The sequence below is a fragment of the Rhipicephalus microplus genome, chromosome 5, assembly GCF_043290135.1.
Source record: "Rhipicephalus microplus isolate Deutch F79 chromosome 5, USDA_Rmic, whole genome shotgun sequence".
Classification (NCBI taxonomy): Eukaryota; Metazoa; Arthropoda; class Arachnida; order Ixodida; family Ixodidae; genus Rhipicephalus; species Rhipicephalus microplus.
The window spans coordinates 139,813,946-139,831,283 of NC_134704.1; the positions used below are offsets into that span (position 1 = coordinate 139,813,946).

The following is a 17,338-nucleotide window of genomic DNA, read 5'->3' on the forward strand; positions in this document are numbered from 1 at the left end:
AGCGCAGGCTTGGCCTCCTCTGGCTGCAAGTATACGGCACACTATTATTTGAAAGAATTCATGTCAAATACCTCGTATGAAAGTCATTTTGGAACATAATTACGTGCCAGAAATCGACAACATATCGAAACCGAACTCCAATATGAGTAAAACCGCGAGGCCGAATCTGAAAGACTATTGTTTTGCGACAGAATAAAGTTTCTACATTCCATTTCATTCTTTCATGATATTAGATAGCTTAATTTTAGTGTACGAGACAGCCTTGCGCACGCAATGGGCGAGACAAAGCAACACTGCGCATGCGCTAAACCTAGAAGAGATGCGTGCGTTTGAGCGTACAAGAGATGCGCACGCCAAATGTCGGCGCTGACGTTGCTCCAGCTACGGCCGCGGCCCACCTTACCGGCAGCTGTGTCGCGAGATCTCTGCGGCTGCGAGCGTCGACGGCATGACTTCTGCGAAAAAAGGGCCGCTTTCATCGTCTACTGCAGTTCATTTATTCGCCTATAGATGACGAAGAGCACCACTCAAATTCAAGGCTGTTTTCTCCGAAGCGTACTTCATGTTTCGGTTGTTCAATACGGTAAAATAACGCTGTGTGCGACAGTCTTAGCCGTTAGGTACCCAACGCACCGCGCGCTTGTGTTCCTTAGGCATTGCTCGCGGTAAACTAAAACTGTCTATTATATCAACAAATGGTGGCCGCATTGAGTGCCACGTGAAAAAAAAATGGCAGTATATCCACGGAAAGAATGATAGAGAGTGGGGCGAATCATCCATCCGTCCATTCGTTCTTGCTTCCATCCGTCCATGCGTCCGTCTGTGTGACCGTCCGTGCTTCCAACCGCCTGTCCCTGCGTACGTCTGTTTGTGCGTCTGCACGTCGATCCGTGCGTCCGTCCCTGCGTTCGTTCATGCATCTGCCCATGCGTCCATCCATGCGTTCATCCGTCCGTGCAGCCATCCGTGCGTCCATCCATGCATCAGTCTGTGTGTCCGTTCGTCCATCTATTCAACATTCTAAGTACCACCATCTCGCTTCTTTTCATCATATATTCCCCATATAGAAGCACCACCATCCAGTGGACATTCCAAGGACTAAACGAGAGGTGCCACACGCACACTTTCTTACGGCTTGCGCTTCGTGTCTACTTCCCACCTTTGACCACCTTTTTCATGGTATATGTATTCATGGTATATGTATTCATGGCACTGCGGCTCAACGCTCGTTAAACCTTTCTAAAACCAAGGAGGCTACGCCCAGTGAGTATAACGTAGCAACATTTTCTTGTCAGATACGGCTCACTGTACATGCCAATGACTACTAATGTAAAATGAGAAACTGGAGAATTCAGCTTTTAGTTAACGCGCACGCTGCGAATTTTTTATTGTTAAACAACGCACAGTAGAAATCTCCCACCGGCACCACCTTGCAGGTCAAAACGTATGGCTAGTTACACACTACGACTACGACTACATCGAGGGACGAACGGGTGGCACTTTAAGGAGCTTCGATACCAGTGATCAACTAGATTTTGGTGCTCATTTGTAAGATGTATACACTGTCTTTACTTGTTTTAGAAGTTTCGTTTGTTTACGTGCAAGTTAAGTGTACGATAAACTTCCCTTTTTGAATCACTCCTAAAATATGTTTTACGCCTCTAATACATGTGCAGCTGAAGAAGAGATTGACACCGGTATTAAAATATACAAATCTTCCCTTAAGAATCTTAAGGCGCCGTAAAATCTATTATACTTATCGGCACAAATATTTTACCTAAGGGATGTCGGCCAGCTGCTACAGCTTTAGTACTACGAAAACTTTGAGAAACCTTGGAATTGCGTAGTCATGTTCGCGATTGTGGCACTAAGAGTTTCATATGCGCCTAAATTTTGTACAGCTTCGTTAAGCAGCATCACTATTAAGTAGAAAAGATCACGCTTACCAGTGTAGTGGTGATGAAGTTGTGGTACTCATTCATTATTCCAACTTTCTGGGCCTGAAAAGTGAAAAAAGGGAATATCGCATGAGAGAGAGAGAGGACTCGCGAGGCTTGTTGATGTGTCCTCAATTTTTCCGGGGTCTTTGAAAAACGAAATATTCTTAATAAAAACCTATAGCTGTATCCCAGTTTTCTAACAATTTTCAAGATTTGTCATTCTCAAGTCATTTGACGGCTTCTCAATTGTCATGTGCAATAATTATCGGCGTATTGATTCTAGATATACGCTACCGCAGAGTCGATATTTTAATGAAAATATTTCAAAATGCGCTCATATACATGTATCCAGGGAAGACAGACCTGCATGTCGCGAATAATTAATAATTTTTATGGACAACTAATAATTCTCGAGTGTGTTCAGAAAAAGCGTGTGACTATTCGACTGACTATTTCGTAGTTTTTGTTGTAGTTTTTTTTTGTGCATGACGCCCCCTGTGTACTGGGCACATGCTTTCGCCAAAGGCACTTCGGAATTTACAAGGCGTCCTTCAATTTCTTTTAGTAAAGATTTACAAATATTAATTTCAAGAAAACGATGGACTGTTTTTTAATGTTTTTTTTGTATTTGCTCTAACGTCCCACGAATTCTTTCTGCTTGGCTGCGTCGACGTTACGATAGCTGCCTTGTGAATATGGACAAATAGACGAACAATTTATCACCCGCCACCGCTGTGCAACCACGTGATTGATGAGAGATTGTGAAAGGAGAGGCCACAGCTGACCCCATTCCAGGGCACGAAAAGTCGGATTATTCGTAGGAGGACGCAAGTGTGAGATATTAAGTGCGTTCGCCTTTATATGTTAGTAACCTTGCTGTGGCGGCCCATGTTCGTTATATTGACGATTGCTCTAAGTCAGCCGGAAAATTTTGTTATTTTCTCTTTCACCAAACGCTCTGTCTGCAGTGAGCATTTTGTAAATATACATATAGATGGAGCGTGTTTCAAGAATTGTACCTAAAAATTATGAAAAATAAGCAGAATGGAATGTTTATCTAGCGCCTTTATAATCATTTTTTTGTTGCGGCACTCAGTTTGATAAAATTGGAGGCGTGATATATGACAATCATTAAATGTATCACACATTCCCCACATCTGGTGAAGTCATGTGGAGCTGTGTCAATGCTTCCTCCAAACAGCAACTGGCTACTTTGAGCTTTCACAAAAGGGGCTTCTAGAGAGGTGAAGCAAATGTTATATAGTCCTAGGGAACTCCTATAAGTCCCCCCCCCACCCCCCTTCAAAGAGGTATTTTCACGGGGTAACAAAATTTAGTTTAATTCAGCGACAAGACTCAAACCACAACGCAAAAGAGCGCCACTACCAGACCTAAAGAATGATGACACTTCTCACGACAATGAAGGTAGTAGTGTTATTCTACATTTGTTAACCATGTGTTGCAAGCAAAGCCCATAAGCCCATAAAGCGAATGCACAATTAGATAAAGGCTCTTTCCCATTACTGATGTCGTGAAGAGTGTGGCGATGGCACTGTTTCATTTTGATGATTGGGTTTCCCTGGCGAAGTTAGCACCAGCATCAGGTTTTCGGAAATGCCACGGCGACAATGGACTATTTGCAAGGAGGATTTTGATACTCGCATTCAACTCAACTATTTGTGAGGACTAATTACAAAGCTTAACTACTACCTAACTTTCCTTTGCTGTTTTCTTAAACAACCGCCCAATTATTTCCGTTATATCTGTATCTAGTCAAGCTCAGATGCCTTCCACAATTTAAAAGTAATTACGAAGGCAGTGAATAATATATTTTAATATTCAGACTCATCTTTGAAAAGACGCTATGTATTGATTTGCTGGGCTTCAGGCATGAAACCGCGGTTTGCGTTATGAGGGACGCCTTAGTGAGTTGACCCTGCGCAAATTAAGACTAAGTGTTCAAGTGTTCCGCGTTTGCTGAAAATAACACTCGGAGCTTAAGTTGGATAATTAGTATGCCACATGTTAAACTACTAAATTACCCACAGACGTATTTCCAAAATGTTCGTCGTTCTTTTGCAGCATCTCTGACATCTGCAGTCCAGAGTGACAAAAGTTTATCTCCCCTATAAATATATCTATACTAGCGGCGACTAATGGAAGTAGGTGCTATAAAAACCACCTCTATCGCGATCTCGTTGAATAAATATTTATGAAGGAGACAATGCTCCCCGACAGAGCCATTGCATGCATTGTCTAATGCCTACTTTGTATTGTACCGTTGTTCATTGCCTATCCCTATATAAAAAAAAGCGTTTGCAGTGTCTGCCAGTGCGTTTCACTGGAAACGCTGTACGGTGTGTCCCAGTGTACTACAGTGCGCTGCGAGGCAGTGGGACACACTGTACAGCATGGCCAGTGCTGTCCAGCGTGCTGAAGTGCACTGAACCTAGGCAGTGTTTTAAAGCGCATTGGGAGGCACTGGTCACGCTGTACAGTCTCTACGGCACACTGAGAACATTAGAGGCAAATCGGAAGAAGCTAGGCGCGAACAATGCACTTTCTGTAAGACATCATATGTAATCGCGAGATGTCGAGCGTAAAATTTACCGACCAAGATGGTATTCTCATCTACGTGCTACACATATATAGCTTTAGTTTTAGTTAGACAATCGATGTATGGGCGAGTACGCTGAAGCAATCAAATGTCAAGGGCACGCGTCAGGGGCGCCGCCAGAATTTAGCTAGGGTGAGGGGCACCAACGACAATGATGTTTCTGCAGGGCGGCAGGGAGGCACAGAATCTATGCGTCGTGTTTTGACTATGCTTGCTCCTTGGAAGGACTGAGGGGGGGGGGAGGGGGGGGCTTGCTAGAATTTAGGGAAAAAAGGCTCCAGCCAACCCACGGATGCCCTCCTGGCACGGGTGCGCTTTGCTTGCAGTTTGAGTTTCTTCAATGCATTTCATAAATGGCATCGATAGAACTGATAATTCGCAACACAGCATGACACTAGTATCAGTATGACAATCAAGACTAACCTATTCTAGCAGTCAGTCGTTCCGGCTCGTACCGCTGAAAGCCGCACGTCCCTGGCAGCATTTATCCGCTGCAACGCCCGGTCTCGGGGTTTTTAGCCTCTGATTCGCGTAGTCGAAGGTTAAAATATGACCACTCATGGGCCAGTTATGATGTAAACTACATTTTAATGGTTATTAAACTATAACTGAATGCCTATGATCTTCACAGCGACCATGGCACATGAAGTACGGCCCTAAGCCTAATGGTCGTTTCGGCTAGAGTGAACTGTTGTGGTTGTCGTACGCGGAAAGTAAACGAGGAGGAGATAAAATACTCCCAAACTATCAAGGGACAAAAATCTACAGTGTTCAGTGAGCAGTTCAGATGGATGCTGTTTTCTACAAAGCTGTGAACAACCATATAGCGAGACACTAGATTTCGCCCCGCCGCGGTGGTCTAGTGGCTACGGTACTCGGCTGCAGACCCGCAGGTCGCGGGCTTGAATCCCGGCTGCGGCGGCTGCATATATGATGGAGGCGGAAATGTTGTAGGCCCGTGGGCTCAGTGTTGGGTGCACGGTAAAGAACCCCAGGTGGTCGAAATTCCCTGAGCCCTCCACTACGGCGTCTCTGATAATCGTATGGTGGTTTTGGGAAGTTACACCCCACATATCAATGAATCAAACACTAGATTGCCGTAACACATTCGCAGCTATACCCTCACAAACTATGCACCAAAACATGCCCGATTATTGTGATCCAAGGCAACCAGCAAAAAATAAGCTAACAATCACCTGTTAGTTTGGCGCTGGCATGAAGAAAGGACACACCGCGTATGTAAGCGACAAAATCAAAATATTGGTGACCTGAAACAATTTTAGGATGAAGGAAAATGCCTTTATTCTCGTCTTTCAGGTGTGGTGTAGTGGGTAGCGGTCAGGCTCAGGATGTACGTGTGATGTGCTGAGGTAGTGAGTTTAATTCTGGCTCCCCACTTTTTTTCATTTTTTTTCTTTTTGCTTTTTTTCGCTGCGCGCGTGTTTCAGTCTTACTTACGAAGTGCGCATGACCGAAATTTAAAAAAAACACTTTAAAAGTCAGATTTCGGCCAATAGTGGGTGTCCCAGTATGCAGCGCCAGCGTGCCTCGTGTGGCGTGACAGTATCCCAGTGTCAGCGCTACACTGGTCCAGTAATCAGGTATGGCGCTGGGCCAGTGCCACTAGTTTTTGCGATAGGGATGTCTTCGCATCTTGCCAATTTCATTGCATTTCGTATCTTTGCCAGATGCCTATAGTATTTGGCTATTGGCTATCGCATTTCGTGTCTTTGGATTAGCGTGTGAGATGCGAAAGAAGTCGCCCTAGTCAGAATGTCTTCTCTAGTGATGCTATCACTTATGGGTCGTCAACCTTTTTGAGTCCACAAACAAAAAAGCTGTGCAGTGTTGGAGTGCCAGACGACACTAACTTTCTCATTGACTGTCGAGGTCAATTTTCGTGGCAGCAGTTTTAAAAACACAACTTTGCCGCAGAGAGGAAATTGAGGCTACTAATTTTCGAATGCTATCTTTTAGCTGTCGAATTTTTTCAATATAGAGAGTAGGTAATAGGCGCACAGTCATCATACCAAAACTGTTTAGTATCCCTAGCCCACCCTTTATCCTAAACGCTTGTGGAGCAATAAAATGAAAACTTAGATGCGGTCACTGACTTTGTCGAGTTGAAAAAACACAGGGACGTTTTGGGATTCATACGGGGTCCCTAAAACAAAGAGATGACTCGGGACCAATACAGGTGTGATGGGATGTGCGTGCAAAAGCTCCTCAGTCCTCCACTGTGTGTGCTGTGGGGATGGACAAACAATGAGGGCACTGGTGCATGAAAAAGAATGTGTCATCGTGGTTAGCTTGGCATGCGTGAAAGAACAAGAAGAGTGGCGTGCAGACACGAGGCCAGCAGAAGAGGGTGGTGTGCCATGCAGTTGGCAAGGTTGTGGTCGTGCAGGCGGAAGCAAGGGGAAGGCGGTTCGCCAGCATCACGGTCGCGGTGGTCTGCCCCGTGAGCCTGGTCGCGGTAAAGAGTTGGAGTGGCTATCTTCGCTAGACCTCAAGCTTCGACGGTTCGCGGAGCCAACGGGAAGCTAGCGCAGCCACCAGGTCCACTATTGAACGTAAGCCTGAGGGCTTAGCTGCAGGAGGACGCTGGTCCACGTGTCCGAGTAGAAGGCTGCATGGCTTCGTCGGTCTTGTCTTTGGCACATACTTTATCCGCCATGCCTACATTTGAGCGTAGCCAGGCTATTCGCCAAATCTCTGTAGTCCCGACATTCCCACGTTACACTTTCTCTACTTAGACGAGCGCCACACAAACTTCATGCATTCACTGGCGACACGCTCTTGTGGTAGGACTCAGCTTGTGCGTTGTTTTTCGAGGTTTTCGCCGTGTTGCATTTTATTGTGTTCCTGTATAACATCTTTGTTGTGTGTCTATTTTTGTGCGTTATTTTGATACAGCCAGGTGAACAGAAAACAGCGTCGTCATTTTTACTAAGAGCGTTGCTATCCCCACGATGCGTGCTCTCAACGTTCTATTTATTAAAAAAAAACCTCATTACAACCACTTCCTAGTTCACACAAAGAAACCGTATGGGTCCCGAACCTTTTCTGTGTTTCTTCAGCTTGACTGAGTTCGTAACCGCATCTACATCCTTATCATAATGCCTGAGTGCACGAACGTTTAGTGCACTCTTGACTGCATATGAAACAGAAATATATGGGTGGTGTATGTACATTTCTAGAGGTACCTTGTAGATGACTGGATTAAACTTCAACTTTCAGACCTCATAGGCCTGCATAACCTCCTAAAATTATTTCCAGTTGTATTCAATCGGTAATGTTAGACTTTTCGTTTTGGAAACGAAGCGAAAAAGTGTGTTGACCGACGTTGCGGAATTGGCTGGCTGACTGCGTGAAACTTAAGCCAGCGTGGGCCTTCGCATAGGTGTGATGATCTGTATATCATTCACGCTACTCAACAATGAAATGCGCAAAGGCTGTATTTGTCAGAAGATTACTGAAATACGCACATGCCTCAGCACATCCGCAAGTCTGTGGGTGGTAAGATCGAAAATGATATTATTTTCTCCTGCCTTGGCCACCTCTCGCAGAACACGCCGAGGGTCCGCCTTTTCGTCAAGTGGCTGCAGTGAAACTATTGAAGGCTGGCCACCAGGCCTGTACAGCTGCAGTAGCCCACGAAGCCGAACCAGCGCTGCAAGTAAAGGAAGGTGGATGCATTGCAATATAGTGCGCGCAGAGATGATTCTCAATACATAATTTGGCATTGAAAAGGAGAAGTGGTACCTTCTGCCTACTATTTGGTTCCGCCTTCCTATGCAACAAAAATGGGGGATTGATTGTGCTTGCGTGCGATTAAAGTGAATATCCCCAGCTATAATAAGGGAGGTTTTTCGTTCCCGTGGGCAAGATCGATTTCTACAGTCAAAACTAGACCGCAGAAAGTTTTGCACACAATTCACTTGCGATATTTTCAGAAAATTCTTAGTCGGTACGTTTCAATGCACTGGAAATGATGCAAAAACGGCCCCTTCTAAAACTTAATCAGCATGACGTAGCTTTTGATTTTAAATGAAACTTTCTTTTACGACAAGGTATTTCACCGCGATAACAATACTTCTACTTGTTGTTTAGGCATTGCAATTGGGATCTTCAAGCAGCACATTTTGAAAAATATCATCCTCAAGATAGACGATTTTAACGTAAATGTACACAGCTTAACACTACTACAGAACTTCTTAGATCAGTGTATTCACTTGAGCAAAAGTACTACAGCCAGGTAGGCGTTTTACGAAGGACTTTTCAGTCGATGTTCGTTGGAAGTCAGCTATTCCATTGTTGTTCATTTGAGACTTTCAAGAAAGACTCATTTAGGTATGCCAGATTTAGCTTCTTTATCTTTTATGGTGTAATGTTGAGCAGGATGGTCGTCAAGGAGATGATATTATTGCTACTTGTATTTTTTGTCACAATAGCAACCCAACACCAAGTGGACCTTCCGAACCAAGTGCTGCCACTCTGTCTCTTGATGTCATGTGCATACTGAAAAGAAAGCGCAGATATTGAATGTACATACGTCTCCTCTTTCATTGATTAAAGAGTAAAGACAGTAAGCACTGCAATGCCTCTGCGTAAATCAGTATGGAGAGAAGTCTTGTAAATACCGGGTTAGTGTTCTGATATGTAGGCATAACCATTTATTTGTGTACAAAAGTGCATTAACACGCAATTTTTGTAATATTATTACCTACGGTGTAATGTGTCAGCGCCACGATATATTGAGAGGCACCGGAAGTTTCGTTCAGAAGGTGTCCTTTAGCGTGCACTCACATCGGACAGCACACAGGTATTTAGCATTTCACTTTGACTGAAAGCCATGATTCATCCCATGGTCAACAAATGAGCACCCTAACCACTTCACGAGCGTGGCATATACATACCACTTTCTATCGGATAGAGCGCTGTAAGATAAAAAATATCTGAGTTTTCGCACTGCTCTCAATGAAATGCACTGCTGGAAGAAGAAGAGCATGTTTGACAATACTTGAAGTAACACTTGAAGTAACATTTGAAGTAGCCGCACTTCAGGCAATGACAGTTGAGGTAACAGCAACGTTATGCTTACCATTTGGTTTCTCGTAGATGACAGTAAAATGTTTCCAGCCTTGAGCCTTAACGAGGTCACACAGAGCACGACCAAGCTCCTCAGCAGGCGGTGTCATGGTCAACGACAACGTATCTATTGGCAAGGCACGCTCGTGACCTTCTTGTCTGTGCAAGTACACGTGTGGCACCTGATGCTTGGCGCACGCATGCCGCACTAGTAGCGCAGTCTCCGCTTCCTGGGAACCAAGCACTGCCAAGACGCCCTGCTCCAGAAGGCCGCACACTGTTCCGAAAAATCAAACGTTTACATAATCCACGTTATACTATAAACGACTATTGTAGCTGAGAAAGCGTACAAATGTGATTGTCCTATAAATATAAGAAAACAAAATTAGGGGAAAAGTATGAATTGACTTTCTCTAAGGAAGAACGATCTTGGGCTTTTTAAAAAATTATCCGGGACATTAAGTGACAAAAGGATGAATTTGGAAATTCCTTCAGTTCTTTCTGCGAACTTATTTTTGCACCACTTATGATTTGTGTGCACTCTGGCATCACGCTGTGTGACAGGTAACAATGAGAGGTATTAATTATAGATTACACACAGTATGGCACGAAGCAAACTCGATGTCCACACAAAACAAATTCCGAAAATTTCCGGTCGTCTCGCTAACGCTCCAGCATGACATAGAGAAAGCTTGTCGAGCAGCATGTATTCTGAGAGCGCTGCATGTACCCGTTGGATTGTGTGCACACACTTAGCATGCATTCGTCACTCATCACTGCCCTTAATATTAACGGTAGTCTGTAAAATCGAGCAACTTCGACACATTGAAATCTACAGACAGCTAATCAGAACTGTTCATTGGCGGGTCTCTGTTATCGTTCAAATTGTGCTTGTCTCAGACAAAGTGGTGGGATCACTTGTCTTTTTTGGCGCTCCATTGGCGTCTCTCTCCAAAACTAGAACCTTACATCGTATTCGCTTTATTTTAGCACCCCCCTTCATCTCTTATAGATACGTGCCTAAAGGCTGGCGTTGTCGTTTCGCTATCCCTTCGCTGGCAGCACAAACGAATTGGTCCTTACATGGCTTTGTTCTTAGGCGACTAGTTGGTGCTTGCTAAAAATCATGATGTAGCACGGAAATAAAAAACAGACATACAAATTTTGTGTGGTACTGTATGCCCGTTTCGTCGTCTTGTGCTGCATCATGTATATTAGCCCTTCGACGACGTGGATGTTCACGGGCAGTACACTGGCACCTTCCTATGAATCCATGGTGGCAAATAATATCTTCAGTTATGATGCTGTGGCGCTCTCTCTCGGGCTATTTTGCTATTTTGACTTGACTTGTAGCGCTCCCTTCTCAATTGATTTTTTGGGTCGTTGGTTAGGTGATGGTTGGTAGAGCGCAGTCACATGCTTCACTTCAATAGGTAAAATTGACTGCGTCAAATATTGTTCAATATTGTTGCTTCTATCACGAGGTGACGCGTGCTGAAATCTCAGTCCTCGAGAGAAATTCACCAATGGGTCTTTGGTGGACGCCACATGGTTTCTCTTTCGGTACATTGAGCGTGCCGCCAAGCGATGGCTTGGTACGGCAGGCCGCTACGCTCAAGTGACACGCACTTCAGATTCATTTTGAAATTGCTTAGAATACTATTTGAAAATGCCTATTGTCTCTTATAACTCATTATTATTGTGTCAGAACACGGAAAAACGAAGCCTTACGCATAAACTTCTTTCCTTTATTAATTAACGAGGGTCTCATACTGGCAGACTTGGTGCCTTACGTTGTATACGAGGGACTATTGGTCAGGTGCCAGCTCGTAATTAGTTCCCGTGCTACGTGATGCCACATAGGCTCATAAAGAATGTGCCGCACTCGCCGTCATGGCTACTGATGGCGCTGACCTACACTCTAACGTTTAAATTCAAAGATATACCCAATGAAGTGGTTGGGACGATAGCCACAGTGGTAGCGCAGAGGTAGGGCATAGAACGCGTTATTCAAAGGTCCCAGGTTCGGTTTCTGCCCATGGCAAGTTATCTTTTCACCCACTTTTCTTTCTTCACGTTTACATTACAATTCGGCCTAATGACTTTCCCTATACTTTCTTTGGCATTATTATCTGTTAGCTAACAAAACCAAGCGTAATTGTGCGAGTGCTCGTTTTAATTCAATAAAATATGCCAGAACGCTAGTACTCCACCAGCCACCACAATAACTTTCACTTTCTTGTCGAAACATAGCACGAACTTACTAGACAGAGTTTAGTTGCGCAAGATTTAGACAGATTCAGCAGATTTAGACAGATTCACCAGCCGTACGGACGCAGCCTGCCATTGCAAATAGCTCACAGGCTCCGACCGTACGGGTGCTCAGGACGCCCAGCTACATCTGTTTAATAAAAAAATTAGGCACCCGTTGGCACTCGACGTACCTAGGCAACACTCAGATAAATAATATATTCACATATTAGGAAACTCTGGTTTCCTTCCTGCTTCATCACACGCATGAACGTTCCAACAGCTGCAAAAACTGATGTCTCATCAGTGAGCATAATCAGTTACGTTCAATGAGGAGGCATTCTGAAACAAATAACGGAGACTTCAGGAGTGACGCGCCGTTTGCGTAGTGCCGAATGGAACCTGCAACTACATTGAGGGGTCTTCTGAAGCCGTCGATGATTGCTGTCGTTGGTCACTGTAGCAATGTTCAATTCAACTGAAGATATTGCGTAGGACAGAACCGTCATCGTACATGTGCGCTTATCCTGTCTTCGAAGATTGATTGGGTTGGCGGATTTTTTGAAAGCTTTCCAAAAAGAAAGAACTTACGAAGCCCGTCTAGAAAAGGGCCCACTTTTGCAGTTTCTTTCAAGGTTTTGGTTTCAGTTCATGCCATTCTGGAAACTTGAGGGAACGAGGCGGTTTTTTGCATTTTTCTTTATATGAGGTCTTCCTCAGCTGCATCAAAAACACTCAATATATCCGATTTTTTGCTTTACACTTTCTTGACTCTCGTTTTTACGTTTCTTTGTTATTGTTGTTGTTTTGTTTCCTCTGACGTTACGCCCTAACGTCTGTAGCACATCTTCCCAAGTCAAAGCTCTCGACAGAAGACTCGCACTCTTTATCATCTCAGGCTTCTCCATTAGAGAAAACCCAGCATCTTCAGATGGCATAGCGTCTCTCTTAAAGCCACGTTGCACACTTGTCACTCTGTTGCGAAAACTAGACGTTAAAATGGGACGTAGACGTGAGGTTCTCCAGTGGCGATATATTTTTTCTAACACCAATTTCTACTTCTGAATGTAACTTGCCAAAATATCTTCTAGTGCATCGTGTCCCAGGTCAATTTTTGGGCGATACATACTTGCGAATCCCACCACTGCCACCAATTTAACGGCTGGTCAACACACACAATCAACTTACACTTGAGAAACTTCTTTAATGTGGCCGCCAAAAACACCAGCTTTGATGATGATAATGATGCTTCAACCATTGGTCAAACCCAATCAGGGGGATTGGTCAAGTTTTGGCTGTGTGAATGGTTAGGCCTTTTAAGTAATAAATATTCCTACCATACACAAAAAAACATACTTGAACATAAAATCAGTCCAATAAATGTTTTTGCTAATGAGACCATTGTAGTCTATATTTTGAATACCTTCTACTTACCTCGTTTTCCCCTTAATGGCCCACTAGCATTCACTTTTACCCGTAACAATATTAAGCAATCTACGCGTGTCTTGATAATGACAAATTTTTCGCCACAGATGGTATATCTTCGTTATTTTTATAAGTTGTCTTTAATCTGCCTCGAAATATTCGCCACACTGCCATAATGCTTTCTTAGCACCCACAATCTCGTCATACAGACAATCGATGGTATTTTCCCAAATACGTTTCCGCAGTTATCGCAATTGTTTCCAGAACCTCTAAGGATTACAACAAATTGTAAGTGACAATTACATATAATTGGCATCCCAGGCATTATGAATAATACAACACAGAAGCGAAATATTTCTTTTTTCTTTTTTATAGACCAGCTTATTGATGGCCAAAGCCTTTAGAGGGACCCTAAAAACACAATAAATTATTTTATATTTATAATTTGTACTGTTAAAGCTCCATTGGCATCAGTTTTACTGTCACAAGCTAATTAGTAGAGGAGGTAATCAATGCTGAAGTTTTATAAATGAATCTCGGTCGAAATTGCAGCGCATTATATAAAAATCAATTTTCCGTGTTTTTTTCTACGTGGGTTGCATGAATTTTGTTTGAAAACTTTCTATGCCAAATCCATGGCACCCACAGGTAACAAACAGCTCTCATTTTATTGATTAAAGGCTACGTAGGCCCCAATAAAACAATCAGCAGGAGCATCAAAACTGCGAAAACAATCTCATGCATAGGCATAATCGAATGTATGCATTATGGGACAAGGAAGGCAATGTCATAACCAATATGGAGAGGATAATTGAGGTTGCGGAGGAGTTCAACAGTAAAGAAGCCAAAACAACCAGGATGGTATCGTAAGGAGCAACATTGATCCAGTGTTATTCGACATGCTACCAGTAACGACAGGGGAAGTAAGAAAAGTCTTAGAAAGAATGCAAAAATGCAAAACCGCTGGTGAGGGTAAGGTAACAACGGGCCCACTGAAAGATGGCAAAGAAAACATGTTAGAAAAACAGGCCACCTTGTATACGAAGTGTCTCTAGGCGGGAAGGGTACCAGAATCTGGGAACAACCCCAACACCATTTCGATTCATCAAAAAGGAGACGTCAAGGGCTTAAAACTCTACAGGCCGATAAGCTTACTGCCCGTTCTCTACAAACCATTCTCGAAACATTAGCTAATATAATTAAAGCGGCATTACAGCTCAATCAACAAAAAGACCAATCAGCATTTATTATAGGCTACCTAACGATCGACCATATTAGTACTATAAACCGGGTAATAGAGAAACACGCTGAATACAACGAACCCTTTTACATTCCTTTCACTGATCACGAGAAGGAGTTTCACTCACTCGAGCGCAAGAAGCACCTGGATTGCACCACCCACGACAAAAAATGATGACATCTGAGCTGCCGATGCAACAAGGCGTTCCAACCTTGCTCAGTCTCCACAAGAGTTCTGAGCAGTATTGTCAGAATCCATGTGTAGCCCACTCCGTGACCCACTCTGCCCGGAACGCAACAGTCAACTTCACCGACCAGTAATGTATAATTTCACCGGACTGCTTTCTCGGCCTTAAAGATTTAGTGAGATTGTGGAACTCCATCGGTGCTTGAAACTGTAAATTTGGGCATTATTTTTTATAATTTTTTGAATTTGTTGTAGTTTGTAATTATTGCCATTTTTCGGGGGGAAGGGGAATCATGTGACGTATTAAGGCATTTAAGGCATAGTAGGAGAATCCGAAAAGCTTTTTGGAATAAACCTGGCGTGTATGACATGATAGCGTTTATATATATATATATATATATATATATATGAGAGAAGGCTTGGAGGTAAACCAGGCACATGCCCGGTTTGCTACCCTACGCTGGGGGAATGGGAAGGGGGGCATACAGATGAGGGGGAGAGGAAAGAGAAGAGAAAGAGAGAAAAAAAGGACTGTCAGTCATTGGGCTGACGGGTATGCAGCGGTGGCACTACACAAAAGTTGAAGGTAGTCACGTAGGCCTTTAGTCCTCAAAAAGCACAGTACAGCTTCGACTGCTTTTTGAGCCGACCGAAAGGCGAGGACTGTATATCAGTAGCATCTGCATAGAGAGTGGCTGATCATTCGATTGTCGCAATACGTCCAAAAGCTTCTGTCTTTCAAAGGCAAATCGAGGGCAATGGCATATAAGATGGTCGATGTCTTCTTTGGTGCAGCAGACGTCACATTCCGCATTGTCGGTCAATCCTATGAGGGTTGTATATGCTTTTGTGAAGGCAACCCCCAACCAAAGGCGACAAAGAAGTGAAGCTTCACATCGACGAAGTCCGGATGAAGGTCGAAGTTTCAGTCCAGGGTTTATTTGGTAGAGTCTCGTATATCCTATGTTTGGGGTGTTCCACTCCAGCAGACACAGACTACGTGCCAGATGGCGTAGTTGCTTCGCAGCGTCAGTCCTTGACAAAGGAATCGGAAGGGTGTGCTCTTCTTGGTGCGATGTGTGAGCCACGTTGTCAGCGGAATCATTGCCACTAATCCAACATTGGCCAGGTAGCCACTGAAACTTGACCTCGTGGCCTGTTTCTGTAACTTGTTGAAGAAGGTTGACATCCTTGTAAGTTAACCGTTCATGGCAACCTCGTCGAAGGACTGACTGCATGCTCTGTAGGGCCGGTTTCGAGTCGGAAAAGCCAGCCCATTTACTCGGTCTTTGGGATTTGATGTACTCTAGGGCACCGCGCAAAGCCGCAAGTTCTGCCGCCGTTGATGTATTGACGTGTGACAGCTTAATTCGCAGAGTTATTACTCTAGCTGAAATCACCACCGCCCCGCCACAACCAGACGCTGTGGTCGAACCATCGGCGTTTATGTGCGTGTGGTTATTGTACACCTCGTGCAGTAGGTGCAAGCTCAGTTGTTTAAGGGCTGACGAACGCAATTTTTTGTATTCCTGGAGTTGAAAGACGTACTCGCGGAAGTCTCAGGGACCTCGGAGGATACACCAGTTTCTCAGCAGGCGTAAAACCTGACGTAAACGACGCAAGATGTGCACAGACAACTGCACTAAATTTCGTGTGGGGTTTCTTAGTAGCGAGGGTTGCCAAGTGGTGGGAAGGATTCCTAGCACGTTGCCTGAGGTAGGCACGCATCGTTTCGATGGTGATGTGCGTCATGATCGAGTAGTCCTGTGCAATCACAATTGTTTAAGCTGTCCATGCGCAGCGGGGTAAACCAAGGCATATCCTGAGCACCTGGGCTTGAATATTTTTGATTGTGCGCAGGTTCGTTTTCACGTGTTAGACATGACAGGTAGGCTGTACAACAGGAACCCAGTAAATATTACCTTGTACAGCTGTAACATAAACTCGACAGACATTCCCCAACTTTTCCTGGCAAGAAACCTAAACAGGTGACAAATGGCGGTCAGCCGCTTTTTCACGTACTTTACGTGTGGGGTCCAAAACAGGTTTTGATCGATTACGACTCCCAAGAACCTGTGACTCCGGCTGCATGACACCGACTGCCCGTTAATTGATATGCCGTAAGCGGACATTGACTTTCTGGTGACTTTCCACTTGCAATTTTACGCCTTTGTTTGCGTAGGTGGTGCGATGTCACTGACGCTGCCTTCTGAAGTCGAGCGTAAAGTTGAAGTCGAGTGACACCAGATGTCTACACACAGATGTCACCAGCATAAATGGACCAGATGTCTACACACAGGTGTCATCAGCATACATGGAAAGTCGTACAGTGCTTGGTTGCTTGCCAACTAGTCCAATGAGTGTTAGGCTGAACAGCGTCGGGCTTAGCATCCGCCTTGCGGGACTCCTTGGCTACAGTAGTACTAGAGTGTCGGGCCATTCTGTGTCTGCACGGGAAATGATCTATTCTGTAGGTAGCTCTGAACCCACATATATATCTTGCCACCAAGTCCCATTCCTAATGCGCTGCGAATGGCTTTGTGGGTGACATTGTCGTAAACCCCTTTAACGTCAAGAAACAGAGCAGCA

The 17,338-nt window shown here is 44.2% G+C and overlaps 1 protein-coding gene across 1 annotated transcript in view; it reads right to left on the reverse strand.

Annotated features, from left to right (window-relative positions):
- The window catches only part of LOC119182358 (glutamate receptor ionotropic, kainate 3), a 60,115-nt gene extending 46,959 nt beyond the window's left edge, over positions 1-13,156 (reverse strand). The window contains exons 1-4 of the mRNA XM_075894626.1: positions 13,087-13,156; positions 9,662-9,925; positions 8,046-8,230; positions 1,947-2,000 (exon numbers count right to left, since the gene is read on the reverse strand). Coding sequence (XP_075750741.1) covers positions 1,947-2,000; positions 8,046-8,230; positions 9,662-9,925; positions 13,087-13,156 — 573 coding nt within the window. The remainder of the gene's footprint in view (positions 1-1,946; positions 2,001-8,045; positions 8,231-9,661; positions 9,926-13,086) is intronic.
- Between the last annotated feature and the right edge of the window lie 4,182 nt (positions 13,157-17,338).